Genomic DNA, 23,290 nt, shown 5'->3' with positions numbered 1-23,290 from the left:
CAAAAAAGATGGTCCTTTGTTGTTCCATTGCCGAGTGGAAGTATTGTTTGCACGTGTTAACTAACTGGACATTTTTACATAGCTTCTAGTTTCTTCCTGTCATAACTTGTATCATTTTGATTTAGTGAAATTTTGTATTATGCACTCAAAAATTTCAAACACATTTAATTTTAAATGATTTTACCATTTGATATGGTTGCTAATGTATTCATCTTGTAATATGGTTGCATGTACATTACGCGTATGAGGTACATGGATGACTAGCCGCTTCCAATGATAGATCCAAAGGTATAGCCATCTTGTAAGAATATTTCCTGGGTCAATATCGCTATATACTAACTGCACATGGCTTCATTTTCCTGAGAATATTCTTATAGAGTATAGCGATATTTATTGCATCAGTATGTGAATTGAACCGTATTGAATAATATTTAACCACATCAAATGACATTTCTTTATTTGATAATAGGCATGTAAACCACAACCTTCTAGCCATTTCTTCTCATTTGTGTTCCTTTAAATGTCAGGAAGTTCCTCAATCCAGAATTGGCTACTCAGAAGAAGTGGAAAGTGGAAGACGGACAATGCTATGGTTTCTCAATTTGCTGTTACATGTGAACAATTTAATTTTATGTTTTTTAATGTGTTCCATTGAAGCCATAGTGGTTGTATTGGTCCTATAGTACCAACACTTGTTGGATTTGTAGTGAAGTTGAAAGATGAACTATTTTATATGATGCATGTTTGTAAAGTATCTTCCATGATGTGCTGAAATGAATGTAACAATTTATCATAATGTTCTTTCGTCTGAATTATCTACAATGCTTTGTGTACCAAAAATGTGCAATCATAAGACCTCGCCGTAGATAAAAAATAGTGATGTGCTAAAATATCAAATATTGGTTTATGAACGCAACACAAAATTTGTTTGGCAAGGGCTAGTAAAATTATGACCTTATTTTCAGTCACCGGTGATCCGCCATGTCATCACCTTAGCCACGTGGTTGATGCCATGTCAACTCCTGCGTGGTTCAGGTACACAAGTAATGACCAAAAATTTTGGTCAAAGGTTTTATGACCTATTTCTTTTGGTCAAAGAATACTTGACCTAAACATTAAACAGGTCATGTTTGTTCATTCTTGATGACCAACTGTTGACCCTCTAAATTTGGTCAAAAAAGGGTCAAAATTTGATACCAATGATGATTCTTTTACCAAAATGGAGGGTCATTGATAAGTGTTTTTTGGTAGTGTATCCAGGTGGATATAGATGATCATGATGTTGGAATTATGCCCTAGAGGCAATGATAAACAAGTTATTATTACAATTCCTGTGTCAAGATAATCGTTTATTATCCATGTTGTATTGAATGAAGACTTAGATACATGTGTGGATACATAGACAAAACACCGTCCCTAGCAAGCCTCTAGTTGGCTAGCTAGTTGATCAAGGATAGTCAGGGTCTTCTGGCTATGAGCAAGGTGTTGTTGCTTGATAACTGGATCACATCATTGGGAGAATCATGTGATGGACTAGACCCAAACTAATAGACGTAGCATGTTGATCATGTCAATTGTTTTCTGCGTGTCAAGTATTTATTCCTATGACCATGAGATCATATAACTCACTGACACCAGAGGAATGCTTTGTGTGTATCAAACGTCACAACGTAACTGGGTGGCTATAAAGATGCTCTACAGGTATCTCCGAAGGTGTCCGTTGAGTTAGTATGGATCAAGACTGGGATTTGTCACTCCGTGTGACGGAGAGGTATCTCGGGGCCCACTCGGTAATACAACATCACACACAAGCCTTGCAAGCAACGTGACTTAGTGTAAGTTGCGGGATCTTGTATTACGGAACGAGTAAAGAGACTTGCCGGTAAACGAGATTGAAATAGGTATGCCGATACTGATGATCGAATCTCGGGCAAGTAACATACCGAAGGACAAAGGGAATGACATACGGGATTATTTGAATCCTTGGCACTGAGGTTCAAACGATAGGATCTTCGTAGAATATGTAGGATCCAATATGGGCATCCAGGTCCGCTGTTGGATATTGACCGAGGAGTCCCTCGGGTCATGTCTACATAGTTCTCGAACCCGCAAGGTCTGCACACTTAAGGTTTGACGTTGTTTTATGCGTATTTGAGTTATATGGTTGGTTACCGAATGTTCTTCGGAGTCCCGGATGAGATCACGGTCGTCACGAGGGTTTCCGGAATGGTTCGGAAACGAAGATTGATATATAGGATGACCTCATTTGATTACCGGAAGGTTTTCGGAGTTATTGGGAATGTACCGGGAATGACGAATGGGTTCCGGGAGTTCACCGGGGGGGCAGCCCACCCTGGGGAAGCCCATAGGCCTTAGGGGTGCTGCACCAACCCTTAGTGGGCTGGTGGGCAAGCCCAGAGAGTCCCCTGTACAGGAGAAAAGAAAATCAAAGAGAAAAAGGGGAAGTGGGAAGGAAGGGAAGGACTCCACCTTCCAATCCTAGTTGGACTAGGATTGGAGGAGGAATCCTCCTCCCCCCCCCCCATCGGCCGAACCCCTTGGGGCCTCTTGAGCCCCAAGGCAAGGCTCCTCCCCTCCCACCTATATATACGGAGGTTTTAGGGCTGATTTGAGACATTTTTTCCACGGCAGCCCGACCATATACCTCCACGGTATTTCCTCTAGATCGCGTTTCCGCGGAGCTCGGGCGGAGCCCTCCTGAGATTAGATCACCACCAACCTCCGGAGCGCCGTCATGCTGCCGGAGAACTCATCTACCTCTCCGTCTCTCTTGCTGGATCAAGAAGGCCGAGATCATCGTTGAGCTGTACGTGTGATGAACGCGGAGGTGCCGTCCGTTCGGCACTAGATCGTGGGACGGATCGCGGGACGGTTCGTGGGACGGTTCGCGGGGCAGATTCTCCTAATGATGTGATCCCGTTATCAAGTAACAACAGTTGCCTATGGCCAGGAAACCTTGGCCATATTTGATCAACGAGCTAGTCAACTAGAGGCTTACTAGGGACAGTGTTTTGTCTATGTATCCACACAAGTATTGTGTTTCCAATCAATACAATTATAGCATGGATAATAAACGATTATCATGAACAAAGAAATATAATAATAACTAATTTATTATTGCCTCTAGGGCATATTTCCAACAGTGAGGACGTTCCACTACATCAACCGCGTTTATTAACGCTTTTGCTGTGCGATCTACAAAGGTACGTAGATCGGAAATCCCCTCTCGTAGATTGACATCACCATGATAGGTTTCCGTGCGCGTAGGAAATTTTTTGTTTCCCATGCGACGTTCCCCCAAAGTGGCATGATGAGCTAGGTTCATGTGTAGATGTCTTCTCGAGTAGAACACAAAAGTTTTTGTGGGCGGTGATGTGCGATTTGCTGCCCTCCTTAGTCTTTTCTTGATTCCGCGGTATTGTTGGATCGAAGCGGCTCGGACCGACATTACTCGTACGCTTACGACAGACTGGTTTCATCGCTACGAGTAACTCCGTTGCTCAAAGATGACTGGCGGGTGTCGGTTTCTCTAACTTTAGTTGAATCGGAATTGACCGAGGAGGTCCTTGGATGAGGTTAAATAGCAATTCATATATCTCCGTTGTGGTGTTTGCGTAAGTAAGATGCGATCCTACTAGATACCCATGGTCACCACGTAAAACATGCAACAACAATTAGATGACGTCTAACTTGTTTTTGCAGGGTATGCTTGTGATGTGATATGGCCAACGATGTGATGTGATATATTGGATGTATGAGATGATCATGTTGTGATAGATAATATCGACTTGCACGTCGATGGTACGACAACCGGCATGAGCCATAGGGTTGTCTTTAAACTAACGTTTGTGCTTGCAGATGCGTTTACTATATTGCTAGGAGGTAGCTTTAGTAGTAATAGCATGAGTAGCGCGATAACCCCGATGGCTACACGTTAATGGAGATCATGGTTTGGCGCTGGTGACAAAGAAGATCGTGTCGGTGCTTTGGTGATGGAGATCAAGAAGGACGTGATGATGGCCATATCATGTCACTTATGAATTGCATGTGATGTTAATCCTTTTATGCACCTTATTTTTCTTAGAACGACGGTAGCATTATGAGGTTATCTCTCACTAAAATTTCAAGACGAAATTGTGTTCTCCCCGACTGTGCACTGTTACTACAGTTTGTCGTTTCGAGACACCACGTGATGATCGGGTGTGATAGACTCAACGTTCACATACAACGGGTGCAAAACAGTTGCACACGCGGAACACTTGGGTTAAGCTTGACGATCCTAGCATGTACAGACATGGCCTCGGAACACATGAGACCGAAAGGTCGATCATGAATCATATAGTTGATATGATTAGCATAGGGATGCTTACCACTGAAACTATCCTCAACTCACGTGATGATCGGACTTGAGCTAGTGGAATTGGATCATGAACCACTCAAATGACTAGAGAGATGTACTTTTTGAGTGGGAGTTTAGCAAGTAATTTGATTAAGTTAAACTCTAATTATCTTGAACATAGTCTAAGTCCACTTTGAATATATTTGTGTTGTAGATCGTGGCTCACGCGACAGACACCCTGAATTTTAATACGTTCCTAGAGAAAGCTAAGTTGAAAGATGATGGAAGCAACTTTGTAGACTGGGCTCGTAATCTTATGTTGATCGTACAAGCTGGGAAGAAGGATTATGTCCTTGATGCTGCGCTAGGAGATGAACCACCCGCTACGGCTGACCAAGATGTTAAGAACACTTGGTTATCACGTAAGGAGGACTACTCAGTAGTTCAATGTGCAGTCTTGTATGGCTTAGAACCGGGACTTCAACGTCGCTTTGAGCGTCATGGAGCATATGAGATGTTCCAGGAGTTGAAGTTTATCTTTCAGAAGAACGCCCAGATCGAGAGGTATGAGACCTCCGATAAATTCTATGCTTGCAAGATGGAGGAGAATTCGTCTGTCAGTGAACACGTGCTCAAAATGTCTGGGTACTCCAACTGTCTAGCTGAGCTGGGGATTGAACTCCCGCAAGAGGCTATCACTGACAGAATTCTTCAATCACTGCTGCCAAGCTATAAGGGGTTTGTGTTGAACTACAACATGCAAGGGATGAACAAGTCACCCGGCGAGTTGTTCGCGATGGTGAAAGTCGCAGAGTCAGAACTCTGTAAAGAACATCAAGTGTTGATGGTGAATAAGACCACTAGTTTCAAGAGAAACGGCAAAGTAAAGAAGGGTAATTCAAAGAAGAGCGGCAAACCTGTTGCCAATCCGACGAAGAAACCCAAAGCTGGACCTAAGCCTGAAACGGAGTGCTATTATTGCAAGGGTATGGGTCACTCGAAGCGCAACTGCCCCAAGTATCTGGCCGATAAGAAGGCGGCCAAAGAAAAATTAGGTATATTTGATATACATATTATTGATGTGTACTTAACCAGCTCTCGTAGTAGTGCCTGGGTATTCGATACCGGTTCTGTTGCTCATATTTGCAACTCGAAACAGGAACTGCGGAATAGGCGAAGGCTGGCGAAAGATGAAGTGACGATGCGCATAGGAACTTCCAAGGTTGATGCAATCGCCGTCGGCACAGTTTCACTCCAGTTACCATCAGGATTAGTTATGAACTTGAATAATTGTTATTTAGTGCCTGCGTTGAGCATGAACATTACATCTGGATCTTGTTTATTGCGAGACGGTTACTCGTTTAAGTCAGAGAATAATGGTTGTTCTATTTCTATGAGTAATATCTTTTATGGTCATGCACCCAATGTGAGAGGATTGTTCATATTGAATCTTGATAGTGATAATACACATATACATAACATTGAGACTTAACAATGGTAGCGCCATGTTTTTGTGGCACTGCCGCTTAGGTCACATTGGTGTAAAGCGCATGAAGAAACTCCATACCGATGGACTTTTGGAGTCACTTGACTTTGATTCACTTGACACGTGCGAACCATGCCTCATGGGCAAGATGACTAAAACTCCGTTCTCCGGAACAATGGAGCGTGCAAGTGACTTGTTGGAAATCATACATACCGATGTGTGTGGTCCGATGAGCGTGGAGGCACGCGGCGGATATCGTTATTTTCTCACCTTCATTGATGATTTGAGTAGATATGGTTATGTCTACTTAATGAAGCACAAGTCTGAAACATTTGAAAAGTTCAAGCAATTTCATAGTGAAGTTGAAAATCATCGTAACAAGAAGATCAAATTCCTACGGTCTGATCGTGGGGGTGAATATCTGAGTTTCGAGTTTGGTGCTCACTTAAGACAATGTGGAATTGTTTCACAGTTGACACCGCCTGGAACACCACAGCGTAATGGTGTGTCCGAACGTCGTAATCGTATTTTATTAGAGATGGTGCGATCTATGATGTCTCTTACCGATCTACCGTTATCGTTTTGGGGTTATGCATTAGAAAGAGCTACATTCACTTTAAATAGGGCACCATCAAAATCCGTTGAGACGACACCATACGAACTGTGGTATGGCAAAAGACCAAAGTTGTCGTTTCTTAAAGTTTGGGGATGTGATGCTTATGTCAAAAAGCTTCAGCCTGAAAAGCTGGAACCCAAAGCGGAAAAGTGCATCTTCATAGGTTACCCGAAAGAGACAGTTGGGTGCACCTTCTATCTCAAATCCGAGGGCAAAGTGTTTGTTGCTAAGAACGGATCTTTTCTCGAGAAGGAGTTTCTCTCGAGAGAATTGAGTGGGAGGAAGATAGAACTTGATGAGGTTGTCGAACCCTCATCCCTCTGGATGGTGGCGCAGGGCAAGGGGAAACCCCTGTCGTTGCGACGCCGGTTGAGGAGGAAGTTAATGATGAAGATCATGAAACTCCGGATCAAGTTCCTATCGAACCTCGTAGGTCGACGAGACCGCGTACTACTCCAGAGTGGTACGGTAATCCCGTCTTATCAATTATGTTGTTAGACAACAATGAGCCTGCGAATTATGAAGAAGCAACGGTGGGCCCGGATTCCAACAAATGGCTGGAGGCCATGAAGTCCGAGATAGGATCCATGTATGAAAACAAAGTGTGGACTTTGGAAGTACTACCTGAGGGCCGCAAGGCTATTCAGAACAAATGGATCTTTAAGAAGAAGACTGACGCTGATGGTAATGTGACCGTTTATAAAGCTCGACTTGTGGCAAAGGGTTTTTCACAAGTTCAAGGAGTTGACTACGATGAGAATTTCTCACCCATAGCGATGCTTAAGTCAGTCAGAATCATGTTAGCAATAGCTGCATTTTTCGATTATGAAGTCTGGCAGATGGATGTCAAAACGGCGTTCCTTAACGGTTTCCTTAAGGAAGAGTTGTATATGATGCAACCCGAAGGTTTTGTCGATCCTAAAAATGCTAACAAAGTATGCAAGCTCCAGCGATCCATTTATGGACTGGTGCAAGCATCTCGGAGTTGGAATAAACGCTTTGATGAGGTGATCAAAGCATTTGGGTTTATACAAGTGGTTGGAGAATCTTGTATTTACAAGAAAGTGAGTGGGAGCTCTGTGGCGTTTCTAATATTATATGTGGATGACATATTGCTGATTGGAAACAACGTGGAGTTTTTGGAGAGCGTAAAGGATTACTTGAATAAAAGTTTCTCTATGAAGGACCTAGGAGAAGCTACTTACATTCTAGGCATTAAGATCTATAGGGATAGATCAAAACGCCTGATAGGACTTTCACAAAGCACATACCTTGATAAAGTTTTGAAAAGGTTCAAAATGGAACAGTCCAAGAAGGGGTTCTTGCCAGTTTTACAAGGTACGAGATTGAGTAAGACTCAGTGCCCAGCAACTGATAAAGATAGAGAGCATATGAGCACCGTCCCCTATGCTTCAGCCATAGGTTCTATCATGTATGCAATGCTGTGCACTAGAACGGACGTTAGCCTGGCCATAAGTATGGCAGGCAGGTTCCAGAGTAATCCAGGAGTGGATCACTCGACGGCGGTCAAGAATATCCTAAATTACCTGAAAAGGACTAAGGAGATGATTCTCGTGTATGGAGGTGACAAAGAGCTCGCCATAAAAGGTTACGTTGATGCAAGCTTTGACACAGATCTGGACGACTCTAAGTCACAAACCGGATACGTATTTATTCTTAATGGGGGTGCGGTAAGCTGGTGCAGTTCCAAGCAAAGCGTCGTAGCTGATTCTACATGTGAAGCGGAGTACATGGCTGCCTCGGAGGCGGCTAAGGAGGGTGTCTGGATGAAGCAGTTCATGACGGATCTTGGAGTGGTGCCAAGCGCACTGAATCCAATAACCTTGTTCTCTGACAACACGGGTGCCATTGCCTTAGCAAAGGAACCACGGTTTCACAAGAAGACCAGACACATCAAACGACGCTTCAACCTCATCCGCGACTACGTCAAAGGGGAGGACGTAAATATATGCAAAGTGCACACGGATCTGAATGTAGCAGACCCACTGACTAAACCTCTTCCACGGGCAAAGCATGATCAACACCAGAACGGTATGGGTGTTAGATTTATTACAATGTAATTCGCATGGTGATGTGAGGGCTAGATTATTGACTCTAGTGCTAGTGGGAGACTGTTGGAATTATGCCCTAGAGGCAATGATAAATAAGTTATTATTATAATTCCTGTGTCAAGATAATCGTTTATTATCCATGATATAATTGTATTGAATGAAGACTTAGATACATGTGTGGATACATAGACAAAACACCGTCCCTAGCAAGCCTCTAGTTGGCTAGCTAGTTGATCAAGGATAGTCAGGGTCTTCTGGCTATGAGCAAGGTGTTGTTGCTTGATAACTGGATCACATCATTGGGAGAATCATGTGATGGACTAGACCCAAACTAATAGACGTAGCATGTTGATCGTGTCATTTTGTTGCTACTGTTTTCTGCGTGTCATGTATTTATTCATATGACCATGAGATCATATAACTCACTGACACCGGAGGAATGTTTTGTGTGTATCAAACGTCACAACGTAACTGGGTGGCTATAAAGATGCTCTACAGGTATCTCCGAAGGTGTCCGTTGAGTTAGTATGGACCAAGACTGGGATTTGTCACTCTGTGTGACGGAGAGGTATCTCGGGGCCCACTCGGTAATACAACATCACACACAAGCCTTGCAAGCAATGTGACTTAGTGTAAGTTGCGGGATCTTGTATTACGAAACGAGTAAAGAGACTTGCCGGTAAACGAGATTGAAATAGGTATGCGGATACTGACGATCGAATCTCGGGCAAGTAACATACCGAAGGACAAAGGAAATGATATACGGGATTATATGAATCCTTGGCACCGAGGTTCAAACAATAAGATCTTCGTAGAATATGTAGGATCCAATATGGGCAGCCAGGTCCCGCTGTTGGATATTGACCGAGGAGTCTCTCGGGTCATGTCTACATAGTTCTCGAACCCGCAGGGTCTGCACACTTAAGGTTCGACGTTGTTTTATGCGTATTTGAGTTATATGGTTGGTTACCGAATGTTGTTCGGAGTCCCGGATGAGATCACGGATGTCACGAGGGTTCCCGGAATGGTCCGGAAACGAAGATTGATATATAGGATGACCTCATTTGATTACCGGAAGGTTTTCGGAGTTACCGGGAATGTACCGGGAATGACGAATGGGTTCCGGGTGTTCACCGGGGGGGGGGGGGGGTGGCAACCCACCTCGGGGCAGCCCACCCCGAGGAAGCCCATAGGCCTTAGGGGTGCTGCACCAGCCCTTAGTGGGCTGGTGGGCAAGCCCAGAGAGGCCCGTGCGCAGGAGATAAGAAAATCAAAGAGAAAAAAGGGGGAAGTGGGAAGGAAGGGAAGGACTCCACCTTCCAATCCTAGTTGGACTAGGATTGGAAGGAGGAATCCTCCTCCCCCCCCATCGGCCAAACCCCTTGGGGCCTCTTGAGCCCCAAGGCAAGGCTCTTCCCCTCCCACCTATATATACGGAGGTTTTAGGGCTGATTTGAGACATCTTTTCCACGGCAGCCCGACCACATACCTCCACGGTTTTTCCTCTAGATCGCGTTTCTGCGGAGCTCGGGCGAAGCCCTGCTGAGATTAGATCACCACCAACCTCGGGAGCGCCGTCACGCCGCCGGAGAACTCATCTACCTCTCCGTCTCTCTTGTTGGATCAAGAAGGCCGAGATCATCGTCGAGCTGTACGTGTGCTGAACGCGGAGGTGCCGTCCGTTCGGCACTAGATCGTGGGACGGTTCGTGGGACGGTTCGCGGGGCGGATCGAGGGACGTGAGGACGTTCCACTACATCAAACGCGTTTATTAATGCTTCTGCTGTGTGATCTACAAAGGTACGTAGATCGGAAATCCCCTCTCGTAGATTGACATCACCATGATAGGTTTTCGTGCGCGGAGGAGATTTTTTGTTTCCCATGCGATGTTCCCCCAAACATGATTTATTATTGTTGACATTATCCTTGAGATAAATGAGTCGGGTGGCAACTCATTTAAGCATCCATCTTCCTATGTGTCCTATGGAAACATGAGCTCCAAAAACATGTCTTGAGCGTGAGAAATTATAAAAGATTAAATGATAGTTGAGTATGTGAACTGGTCAATAAGAAAGTTGTTACATAGACTCTTCTCTGAAATATAATGAATCATGATTGTCCCAATGACTAAGAACATAGTTTGTTGATTGTCAATAAGGTTTATGCTTCATACTCCAATAAGGTGGATATATATGATAAAATATTTGTTTCTATGCTAATATTCATGATGCTCTCATGTTCGTATTTTGTTTTTATCGACTTCTCCCTCTCAAAACATGTGTTCATTATTTTCGAGCTCGTCTTCCGCTTGAGGACAAGCGATGTCTAAGCTTGGGGGAGTTGATACGTCCATTTTGCATCATGTTTCCTTACTGATTTTTGTGTTATTCTTGTCCATTATTCCCTATTATCATACAATTCGTATGCCCTTTCTCTTTGAATATGCAAGGTACATCACAAAGAGGGAAATAGTTGGAAACTGGAATTCTAGATCGCTTATAGTGGGTAACGAGAATGATAGAAGCTTATACCCGAGTAAGGGGTTGTTGCATATGTGAGTAAAGGGGACTTGTTACTTAATGCTATGGTTGGGTTTTACCTTAATGGTCTTTAGTAGTTGCGGATGCTTGCTAGAGTTTAATCATAAGTTCATATAATCCAAGTACGAAAAATATGTTAGCTCATGCCTCTACTTCATATAAAATTGCAGTAATGAGTATTGATCTTGTTATCAACAAGTTCATATAAAATTGCACAATCAGGAAAATATATGAAAACTTGAATTTTGAATCGCTTATAGTGGGTAATGAGAGTGATATAAGCTTATACTGCGGGGGTTGTTGCGTATGTGAGTAAGGGGTCTTGTTACTTAATGCTATGATTGTGTTTTACTTTAATGGTCTTTAGTAGTTGCGGATGCTTGCTAGAGTTTAATCATAAGTTCATATGATCCAAGTACGGAAAATATGTTAGCTCATGGCTCTCCTTCGTATAAAATTGCAGTAGTGATTATCGATCTTGTTATCAGTTGCATAGGACAATCTCGCAAATCCTACCATCATTTTTCCACATTCGCTGTATTTACTTAATTGTTCTTTTATCTAAAAAACGCATGACTTTTATTTCCACATTCTCTATTATCTTTTAAAACTATCTTATTACACCTACAAAGTATTTCTAGTTTTATCCCTGCAAAGTAGTTTATTTCTTGTACTATGTAAAATGAATATTGTTGCACATAGAGTTGTATCAGTGGTCGATGGAATTTGAGAAATATTAATTATAACTTTAGCTACTCGTTGATTGGACACACTTATCAAAAAAAGTCTACAAACGCTCCCTATATTTGTGGGTTATCAAGCACATATGCCCTCACCCGACGTTGGGCAAGTCGAACGGGTTGAACCGACGTGACAGGCCAAGAGCAAGCCTTCCATATTGTTATATATTGTTAACTTACACGTATTGTTTTATTTTATTTTGCATCATGCATCATCTCCATAATTTTGCTGGTTTGATTTCTTTTATTTGATCTTGTGTTTGCAGCTTCCACTTCTCCTTCTTTGATCCTTCCATAAACCCCATGATCATCATCTCTGCATCGAGTTCATGCAGGTTCCTCAATCCCCAATTGCCACTTCCAACTTTCTCAAACTTATTTATTTAAAATCCGAGCTACAAATTTAATCGCTCAATAAATATCCAATTTTTTTTCATAAATCATACCCCTTCCGTCTCAAAATAAGTGCCTTAACTTTGTACTAGCTCTAGTACAAAATTGGTAATAATCACAAGACATTTATTTTGAGACGAAGGGAGTATTACTACGTGGGTTCATCATCTTAAAATTTCAACCCATTTGGACTTCACCTAAGGCCTCGTTTGGTTAAGGGGGATTGGGGAGGTTTTGAGAAAAAAATCCCCGGGGGGCCCAGAAACCCCATAGATCCTCGGGCGCCCATTTGGTAAGAGGGGTTTGCTTAGCCCAATCCCCTCCGTTCCCCTTTAATCCCTTCCTATCTATGTGTTTCAAAACCCTCCTCGGAGGACTAGTGGAAGCAAAACCCCGGAGATTTGAGAGGATTGGATGGAACAAAGGGATTCGCCTAATCCCCTGAAATTCCTCCCTCTCAAAACCTCCCCATCCCACTTAACCAAACGAGGCCTAAAGGGTTGTCCAAATTCAAACAGTTTGGATTCTATTGTAAATAAAGTCGCTAAAGGGAGCACCAGGAGCAGATCGATATGGAAAGCCCAGTCCGTCCATTACCGCCATATACCACCCGTGTAAAGCCCATTAAAAGTCGGGAGGTTCAGGCATCCGTCCCTGACAGTCACCGTGGTGCGTGGTTCCCCCAACTCGCCGCAGCGTCGCCAAAGAGGAGCTCGGGCAAAAACCCCAAACCCTTTTCTTTCCGGTTGGCGGCAATGGCGGCGCCGGATGCAGACGAGACCCCGGCGTCCCCGGGGTACGCCCTCCGCGCGACCCTCGCGGGGCACCGCCGGGCCGTCTCCGCCGTCAAGTTCTCCCCGGACGGCCGCCTCCTCGCCTCCGCCTCCGCCGACAAGCTCCTCCGCGTCTGGTCCTCGGCGGACCTCTCCCCCGTCGCCGAGCTCGAGGGCCACGAGGAGGGCGTCTCCGATCTCTCCTTCTCCCCCGACGGCCGCCTCCTCGCCTCCGCCTCCGACGACCGCACCGTCCGCATCTGGGACCTGGGCGCCGGCGGCGGCGCCCGCCTCGTCAAGACCCTCGCCGGCCACACCAACTACGCCTTCTGCGTCGCCTTCAGCCCCCACGGCAACGTCCTCGCCTCCGGCTCCTTCGACGAGACGGTGCGCGTCTGGGAGGTCCGGTCGGGCCGGAGCCTCCGCGTCCTGCCCGCCCACTCCGAGCCCGTCACCGCCGTCGATTTCGACCGGGACGGGGCCATGATCGTGTCCGGAAGCTACGACGGGCTCTGCCGCATCTGGGACGCAGCCACCGGCCACTGCGTCAAGACCCTCATCGATGACGAGAGCCCGCCCGTCTCCTACTCCAAGTTCTCCCCCAATGGCAAGTTCGTGCTTGCATCAACCCTTGATAGCACCCTGGTGAGTTATTCAGAATCTCTCCTCATTCTGTTATTGTAGACACCTTTCCAGCTCGCAGCATATGTGAAATTGCAATTATCAATTCTGTTGTTGTTGAATGTTTGATTGTTCTCTTTCTTAGCTAGGTTGATGAGACCTTTCCAGCTCAGCACATATGAAATTGCAATTATCAACTGTGTTGTTGTTGAATGTTTGATTGTTCTCTTAGCTAGGTTGAACATTTGTAGTTGTCCTTTTATTGCGAGCAAGAACATTAGTAGTTGCCGTAGCATCAGAACACTATAAGTACATTTTTGTGGACATAAGGGACGGAGTACCATGAGGAAACGAAGGGGCGTTTAACAGCTTCGAGGTTGTTTGCAGAGTTGATGCAGGCACTTAGTCCAGAGTGCGCAACCGCGTACCATAAATGATTTGTGCTGCATTTAAAGGGATTAGTGTTGGCAAATTTCCTAATTATATTGGGGACTTATGTCGGTGCTGCCTTTGCGGGATTTTTTTTTATATGTTAAGCTCCCCTTGTAATGAGACTTACGACCTCACTTAATCTCAGCCATAGAATGATTCTCCATCTTAAAGTTATATCACTTCCGTTAAGTCTAGCCTTGGGAGAATATGCAAATTGGAAGTCCCCATGAGGTACCACCAAACTAGGTACTCTTTGGGTTGGAGGTATTAGACCCTCTGCGTTACTCTTCTGTGCGTTTGCGAGCTGCATATTTTTCGGTCTGCATTATGCTATGTAGAGTTGGAAATTCTGTGATCATGTTGGAGTTAGTGCTACTATTCTTCCTATGCTCTAGAATATGGCAACAGAAAAGCATAGCTTTTTAATAATTTCTACAAACTGCGGCACTGTGTAGTGTTCTGTGCAATCTGGAGATGATACAGATGAGAGTAATATTTGTTTATGTTCATTTTCATGCTTGGTAGGAATATCTCTGTTGAGATATGCAGAAAGCTCGAAGTTCTACTTTCTGTCATGACTTGATTTTGATGTGTGTGAGTACCAATGTTCAAAAAAGTGGTAACCGTAAGTAGAGCGGAAGGTCACAGCTTAGAACAATGGGCGCTTAAGTTTTTTTTTTAATTGTCCAGAATTTGGCTGTTTTTGAATAGTATGCACAGGAAAATATCAAAATAGGAAACATAGAGCATAGGTAATCGAAATAGCATCTAAAATGCAGTTCACTCCATAGCAAATACACATAAGGGTCACACCGCAAACAAAATAGCAGGTAAAAGCCTAAAATGCACATAAGGTTCACACAGCAAGTATAATAAGATAAATGGCATGTTGTCATCAATTGCCCAAACAGCCATGCAGCAGCTCATGGATCAGTCCTAATCCATATAGGTGCATCCAGTCACCACTTCATCTTCATCTTCCTCATTTTCTATGTTCTCCTCTGAATCTGCTGCACTTCATCATCCCCTGCCTCCATACTTATCCTATTCCTAGAAAAAATTGGCAATGACTAAATGAGATGAGTACAACAGAGCACAGCGGTAGAGGAGGAAGAGGAGTAGAGGAGCACTGCTGCACGGGATATGTAGATCAGGAACAGAGGAGGAAGAAGAAGGACAGAACAGAGGAGCAAGATCTGCATAAAGAACAGTGAGAGGAGGAGTCAGGAGAGGAGAGGAGGAATCAATCCTCACCTGACTGAATGGAGTGGACGTTGAGGAAGAGGACCAGGAGCTGCTGGATGCCGAGGAGGAGGAAGACCAGGGAGGGAGCTGTGCCTCCAGGAGCCGCCGCAACAGCCTCTCCTTACCCCTCCCTTCTAACCCTAGCCGCCATGCCAATTTGGGATGTGGCCTTTATGAACCCCGACCCCCCCCCCCCCTTTCTCCTCCTGGCTACACTTTTTCTGTTCCTGCCCGGCCATTTCCATTGCTTAAGCGTGCGCAGGGCTACGCTCCAGTGTGTAGCGCTAAAACGCCCGCTTAATCGTGCTAAAAAACACTCAACGCTAAAATCTGCGCCTAGGGCAGAAGCGAAGTGTTTAGCCAATGCTCAGCGGTTAAGCGTGATTAACCCCCGCTAAAAACACTTTCTTGAACATTGGTAAGTACAATCGTCTGGTGATTGCGTTGGTGATAAAGATTTGTTAGGTCTTTTTTCAGTAAATTGACATGACTGGGACATCAATCAGTAGTCCGTTTCTTTTGGGTGTATGCCTGCTCTCTGTTTTTCAACTGCATGGTATAGTCTATGATTCTTGAGAAGTAATTAGATGTGTAGAATTAATCTAGCCAACTGACTTTTCCATTTTAGCATAAGCAGCTATTGGTACTTTTATCGGGCTTGATACACTTTGGTAGTTTGCGAAAGAAAAGATACTTTGGTTAACTAATCCTTCTTTAATTACCCTCTCCTTCCACATTTGATGTCATCACAATATCCTAGAGGTAGAGGTTGTAGATGTCTTCAATGGTTGTGACATGGTGCTGGGTGTGGATTTGCAATTTTTGCGACGTCACGCTGCACAGCGACTGTAGCCTGCAGTGTCAATTTTTGTAACATCACTGTAGTCACAGCTGAGCTCATGGTCATAATACTTAAGGTGCTTCTGTACTCTTGTCTTGTGGTGCTGTGAGCGCCGACATTGACGGACAATAGACTAAGATTATTTGGGAATAGTCATATTGGAGTTTATGTCAAACTCTTGCCGTGGGCCTAGGATAAACTATGTAATACAAATTAATACTCCCTCCGTCCTAAAATAAGTGTCTCAACTTTGTACTAGCTCTAGTACAAAGTTGTACTAAGCTTGAGACAGTTATTTTGAGACGGAGGGAGTAGAACATAATTTTCCTTGTTTTGAAGAAAAAATGGACCAACCGGATTTTTTTAAGAAACCCAAATCTCTCAAACTTGTTTTTTAGTGAAGACAAAGATAAAAGCATCAGCAGCTGCAGTATAGCCATAGGCACACAACTACCACAGTGGAAGAAAAAAAATGAGTGCAGTTCAAAAAGAACACAATTGAGTGTATGGAAGCGTTGAGTTTGTTGGTTTGATCCACTGCCTACCAATTTGTTGGTTTTTTGATATTTTTCCATTCTTGCCAATGGGACCTGCATACCATAGGTCAAAATGGAAAAATGGTGTTTCATGTAAACATTAGTATTTAAGTTAGTTCATTATCACTTCCAAAATCCAAATGGAGCATGTATGTTATTTAACCATGTTCCACCGGTATGGCAGGTTTTACAGGTACAGTTTACCCTGATTCTTTCTGATGATAATTTTTTTTTAGTTAGATAGTAGTAATTGCACAATCGAAATGATTGCTTGCTAACTGCTATTGATATCAAATTCGCGAAGTTATCTAGGTACTTTTAGGAGCTGTTCGGCAAGCCTCCAGCTCCGTCAAATCTGAGAATCTGGGGAGTACCTCTTTCCCCACTCTGCGTTTTTTAACTGCCGCTCCTCCAACTCCAGGAGTGAAAACGCGGAGCGGAGGACATCCGAACAGGCCTTTACTATGCAACTAATTCCGATGCTTTTTTCTGAGCCATGTTGCCATTTTATACCTGCCGTGGACTTGAAAATGTTGTCATTTTGATCTGCTATTTCCTGATGTATAGTTATTTTCTAACATCAAAGTTCAATACTTTCTTATATTTTTGCATTTTGCTTATGTTTTAAAGCCCAGTGAACGAGACCTCACAGCAGCAGAAAAACAGAAAATAAAGTAGCAGTCCGAAACCACTCTGACAAAATAAATCTACAAACTAGCTGTGCCGTAAGGGGGCACCATCATATCAACTATCCCCAGTGTTAGAGTGACCATGGTGGGAGATTTTGAGCGAGATTGTTGGGAGCAGTTCCTCATGTTTGGGTTGTGAGGGTGGTCTGTGTAGAAGTTCATTTCATTTATGCATAATACCTTGAGTTGATAAATGACTTCTTTCATGCTATGCCCCTCAGTCATACCTAGGGGCGTCAAAATTTCCGGTGACAGTCCTGATTGTTCAATAGTTTCCGCACTTCTTAGATACAATTCTTGCAAGCATTTCTCCATAAAGCTGAGGTGGCCAATAAGCAGGATTTTGTATAGCTGTTACGGCATGGAGATCATAAACCATGTTTTTCACCAAAACGATGGAAAGAAACTAAAAGAAGCTGTTGTCTGTTAATATTCTTATATACTCCCTCCGTAAACTAATATAAGAGCGTTTAGATCACTACAGTACATTATAAGACGCTTAAGCTTGAAAGTGTTGTGCAAATCACATCATTAGAGCTACATCTATCATGAGCTGTCTAACCTAGCAGAGTGTCATATGAGTCAGATCCAGGAGAGAGTGCCTTAACCCATGCCACCATCCTTGCTTTAAGAAACCATTTTCTGAACTGATATCGATTGTAATTTCTCAACATTGTGATTATCGTGGTCCTCTTTCTAGTAGTTCCATACCCTGAGTATTACAATGCTCTAGCTATTTTACGCTGGTGTTCTTTTAACATAGGCATTGCCATGTCTGGTGTATGTTCCCCAGATGGTTTTGCCCTGCTCCATATCATTCTTGTGGACTACTTCATGCATATTGGGATCATTTCAGATACCGTATGTTTTTACTTCATTGCTAAGTCATAGTTTTCATGTGTTTTTGGATGCCAAATGATTATTAAACATATTACAACCACACCCATGTTTGTAGCTGCATATGTCAAAAAAATGAAAAGAAAAAAAACATCAACTCGTCTTGTTTCAGTATGTATCACAACCTCACAGTATAACTACTCACATATTGTTCGTTCATGCAGAGGCTCTGGAATTTTTCAGCTGGTAAGTTTTTGAAGACGTATACTGGCCATCTGAACACAAAATACTGCATTCCGGCAGCATTTTCTATCACCAACGGCAAGTACATTGTCAGTGGCTCGGAAGACAAGTGTGTCTACATGTGGGATCTTCAGTCCAGGAAGATTGTGCAGAAACTGGAAGGGCATACCGACACAGTCATTGCCGTGTCATGCCACCCTAAGGAGAACATGATTGCATCAGGAGCTCTTGACAACGACAAGACGGTGAAAGTCTGGGTTCAAAAGGACGAAGACCAACGAAATGCCTAGGCAAAGCTTATTTTCTTGGTTGTCATTTGACCTGACTGATGATGGTAGCCAGGTAAGCCACTTGGCTCCCGGAGTAATTATAGATTGCTGCAGTGGAGAATGCGATGCTCCTGGGCTGTGTATTTATGTCTTGTGTCGCCTTCTTCGCTGCTGGGCGATTTGTAGTGAAATTAAGTGTTCCAGAGAGCCGTTAATGGGATGGTTGTATGGAAAGGCTGGACAGAGGCAATGTTTAAACTTTGTTTAACTGGAAAAAACAATGCTTGAAGTTCATTTGATTCCTCTAGATGTTAGCCATCCCGAGACGTGAAGTCGAGTCCTAGTTTTATTCTGGGAACCTTTTTCTTTGTGGGGCATCATGCCATCATCATGGATCTAACTTCATTGGAGCACAGCAGAGTGCATAATACTCTGTCGGGCAGAGAAAAATGGGTGGGCTTTCATGTTGAATACTCCCTCCGTCCGAAAATAAGTGTCTTAACTTTCTACTAGCTCTAGTATAAAGTTGTATTAAGTTTGAGACTGGATGGGCTTTCATGTTGAATACTCCCTCCGTCCGAAAATAAGTGTCTTAATTTTCTACTAGCTCTAGTATAAAGTTGTATTAAGTTTGAGACTGGGTGGGCTTTCATGTTGAATACTTCCTCTGTCCCAAAATAAGTGTCTTAACTTTCTACTAGCTCTAGTATAAAGTTGTATTAAGTTTGAGACACTTATTTTAAGACGGAAGGAGTAGTTCAGTAGGCTGACTTGGGCTTATATATACGAATCTATGCAGTAAACTGGGTAGTGAATCCTCTGGATCGTTTCTAGATGATGGCAATGCTTTCTCAAAAGATGGAGGGAGGGAGAGATTGTGTCAGATGGCCCATAGAGCCAGAGGAAGCTAGAGTATGGGCCGCTTTCAGATAACTAGATAATGTTGTCGTTTTTCCTTCAAAATACCGTCCTTTGTGATGCATCCATATAGACATTTCAACTGGAAACTGAAATTAATTTTACTTGATAAATTGCCACTCTTACCAAGCATGTCTAACTGGCCTTTTTTCTTTCTTTCTTTCTTTGAGATAAACTGGCTTTTGTTTGTCATCAACAATTTGGATGGTCCAGTAGAGGAACAAGATATAGCAGGGACCATTTTCAGATAATTAGAAAAGGTTGTCGTTGTCCTCATGATGCAGCAACATAAACATCTTGAGCTGTAGAATGAAATTCAGCTGTCTGTGTTTCTAGCTAAACCTATCTTAATATAGCAATAGGCAAAACATTCAAGTCATCTTGTCATCTCACTGGATAGAACTGCTGGAAGGAATTATTGGCACGAGACGCGTAACTACGGACTGGGATCCAGGGACTTGTCTCTAGCAAGTCACCTTGTAACTGACCCCCTTTCATCAGCCCTCCAAACAACATCCAACGGACACCAGTGACTTGAAGCAAAAGAAACATCCATACTACGCCTGAACAAGTGAACATCTGATCCACCCAAGACAGCAAAACAAAGAAAGCTTCGGTCAGACTTGGCTGTTCAGTCACTAGATAATACAGGCAACAATTTTCAGTCAGCTAACAATACGAGCTTAACAGTAAGCAGAGAAACTAGCATAGATAAGCTACATTTTTTTGGCAGAAAATTGCAGAGAAACAGCAAGCAATATTGCCATCCTTTCATACAATACATTTTCCTTTGGTGAGAGCAAGGGATGGTCGGGCCAAAGCAGCCCTTTTCCCGCCACGATTCTACTAGATGAATCTGGACACAAGTGTGGAGCCTTTTTTGCTTTCCTTCACTGTTGTCTCTTGGATGTGGTTTCAACGGCAGATGAGAGGGGGCCAGTTACAAGGCGACTTGCTAGAGACAAGTCACTGGATCCCAGCCCCGTAAGACCATAAACAAAACACACCCAAACATCAGGATAGCAATTCTATACGCATATCAATTCCCTTTCTGACCAATTCCGCTTGATTTAATCCCCTATAAACAACCCATCGCTCCACGTTCATCACATTGCTGCCCACAGCTCCTCATCCAGCTAAGCCTACTTGTCTTAGTCTTGACCCCGCTGTGACCTAATTTCTGATGTGATCGCTGTCCACTTCACGGCGATGACTTGGCATTCTTTCGCAGCACGAATCCAGCTAGACATCGTCGAGGCTTTCGCGCCTTTTGCCGCGATGCTAATTTGCTGGATTGTTGCCCTAATAAATAAATAAATTTGCTGGATTGTTTTCATCAAGATCTTATAAGCCGTCGGCCTTTCCATCCTTTACAAGCAACGGTGACTGGCATTGCTTAGCTAACCAACCATGCATGTGCTGCATACAAAAAACTTGTGGTTATCGCCAGTTATTTACTCGTCATTTGCCATAATGAAATGCGCTCGTGTGTGCATCAACATCTATCAATGAACGTTTTCTTTTTCTGGAAAACATTCTAAAACAGCCGGATGATTTCTTGCACCCTCCGATCCCTCTCGATCAACGGGCACGGAGCGTCTATGTGTCCTCCACATGAAGGTAGCCATCTTGGTGAGACCAATAGTAGTGTCAGGGTCACGAACAGAGATCAGGTGACATGCACGTTTGCATGTCACCGTGTGCCTTGCGGCCTAAATTCAAATTTAAACATTACGAAAAAATCTGAAAAAAAACATGCATGTTCACAACACATATTAAGATAACCCCTAAAAAATTCAGATCAACAATTTTGATCTGAATTTTTTAGGGGTTATCTTAATATGTGTTGTGAACATGCATGTTTTTTTTTCAGATTTTTTCGTAATGTTTAAATTTGAATTTAGGCCGCAAGGTACACGGTGACATGCAAATGTGCATGTCACCTGATCTCTGTCCGTGCGTCAGTTACTGTCTATTTTTTCTTAACGATCCTTTTCACACGACATGCATTTTGCAAGGCATATATGACTTTGTACTAGCAAACTCGTTGAGTCAAGGTTGCTCTTGACACAGTTGTCACCGGCTTCAAAGCATTCCATCGCAGCATCATCAGAACAGTCGGGCCCACATCACCGCATCGCTGCGGTCGTCGAAGCATGCCGTTGCACCATCATGAAAGCAACCTATGCCCGTTGTCGCAACACTACCGCCTCCGAGAAACACGTTGTTGCAGCATCGCTGAAGGAGCCGGGCCTTCATCGTAGCATCGCCACACTTTTTGAAGCATGACATTGTAGAATCGCCGCGACTATTCGAAGCACATCATCGTAGCATCACTGCCGCTGTCGAACATGCTATCACAGCAACATCGTGGTCATCGAAGCACAACACGGGTACAAAGCATGTCGTCACACCATAGCCGTGGCTGACGCACCACGCCTTGTAGAATATCACGGTCGTTGATCCGTCGCGGCATCATCGTAGACGTCGAACCACACCACGAGTGTTCAAAGCATGTCGCGTGCCAATGCCGCGACGGTTGCATCATGCATCATAGCATCATTGTGGTCGCTACGACATTCTCAAAGTAACCCGGATGCCGTTGTAACATCGTCGTGTCTGTCAAAGCACACCACGACTGTTCGAAGCATGTCGTCACGCCATTGCCGCGGTCGTCGCAACACGCCTTGCAGCATATCGCGGTCGTCGAAGCATGCTATCTCGACATCGTCGCAGATGTCATCGCACACCACGGGTGTTCAAATCATGTCATTGTGCCAACGCCACGACGGTTGCATCACGCCTCGTAGCATCATTATGGTCGCCACAACATTCTTAAAGCAATCCGGATGCCGTTGTAGTGTCGTCGTGTCCATCGAAACACAACATGAGCGTTCAAAGCACGTCGCCACGCCATGGTCGGGGCATCGCAGCATGCCTCCTAGCATCGCTATAGCCACTGAAGCAGTCGGGAATCACATATACCGTCGTCCAACATCACATCACTGCCCCGCGGCCTCACAATAACACCTTAGCAGCATGACCACCCTCACAACATCGTCATCTTGACTTACAGTGCGCCAACCCTTTATGGAACCGCCACTCCGCCAATGGTCATTGAAGCAATTTGTGTTGATACAACGGCAGTTGCCATTTCACTCCTAAGATGCACGTTGTTGCATGCCACTACAAGTCGCGTGCAGAGCTGAGAATGCAAAAGCGGGTGCGGCTGTGAGGTGGGGAAGAAAAAAAACGAGTTAGAATTTTTAATCTAACGGTCATGATCATGCAAATCGAGTGGTTGGCGAGGGGGGGCGGTACCGCGCGGGATCAACCGGATGATTCGTAGCGTTCATCTTTTCTTCTTGTTTGTTTGTCTTTCAAGTCGTTGAATTCGCGTTCTAAGAGTCCATGTCTTTTGACTTTTGACCAACCGCATCCCTCCCACAAGTTGCCTGCCTTCCAAAGCATCTAATTTTTTCTTTCGAAAAGGAGGATGACCCCTGTCCTATGCATTTGGAAGATACATGCAACCATTTTATCAATTATGCATAAAGACCTTACAAAGTAGTACATCGAGAAGTGTGAAGCCATCATCTTAGCAGCATCTGTCGCTACTCATATCCACTTAATGAAGGGATGTCGATAGTTTGACCATAATACCAAGCAGGCATCACAC

The 23,290-nt window shown here is 44.0% G+C and overlaps 1 protein-coding gene across 1 annotated transcript; it reads left to right on the top strand.

Moving 5' to 3' along the window:
• The first annotated feature begins 12,868 nt into the window (after positions 1–12,868).
• On the top strand, positions 12,869–18,992 carry LOC123447634 (COMPASS-like H3K4 histone methylase component WDR5A). The gene is made up of 2 exons (XM_045124240.1): positions 12,869–13,625; positions 18,406–18,992. Exons 1-2 carry the CDS (start codon positions 12,963–12,965, stop codon positions 18,712–18,714), a joined length of 972 nt encoding a protein of 323 aa, XP_044980175.1. The 5' UTR covers positions 12,869–12,962; the 3' UTR covers positions 18,715–18,992.
• The last annotated feature ends 4,298 nt before the right edge of the window (positions 18,993–23,290 follow it).

Source organism: Hordeum vulgare, chromosome 4H, assembly GCF_904849725.1.
Source record: "Hordeum vulgare subsp. vulgare chromosome 4H, MorexV3_pseudomolecules_assembly, whole genome shotgun sequence".
NCBI classification, from domain to species: domain Eukaryota; kingdom Viridiplantae; phylum Streptophyta; class Magnoliopsida; order Poales; family Poaceae; genus Hordeum; species Hordeum vulgare.
This window is presented reverse-complemented; position numbering and strand designations above follow the sequence as displayed.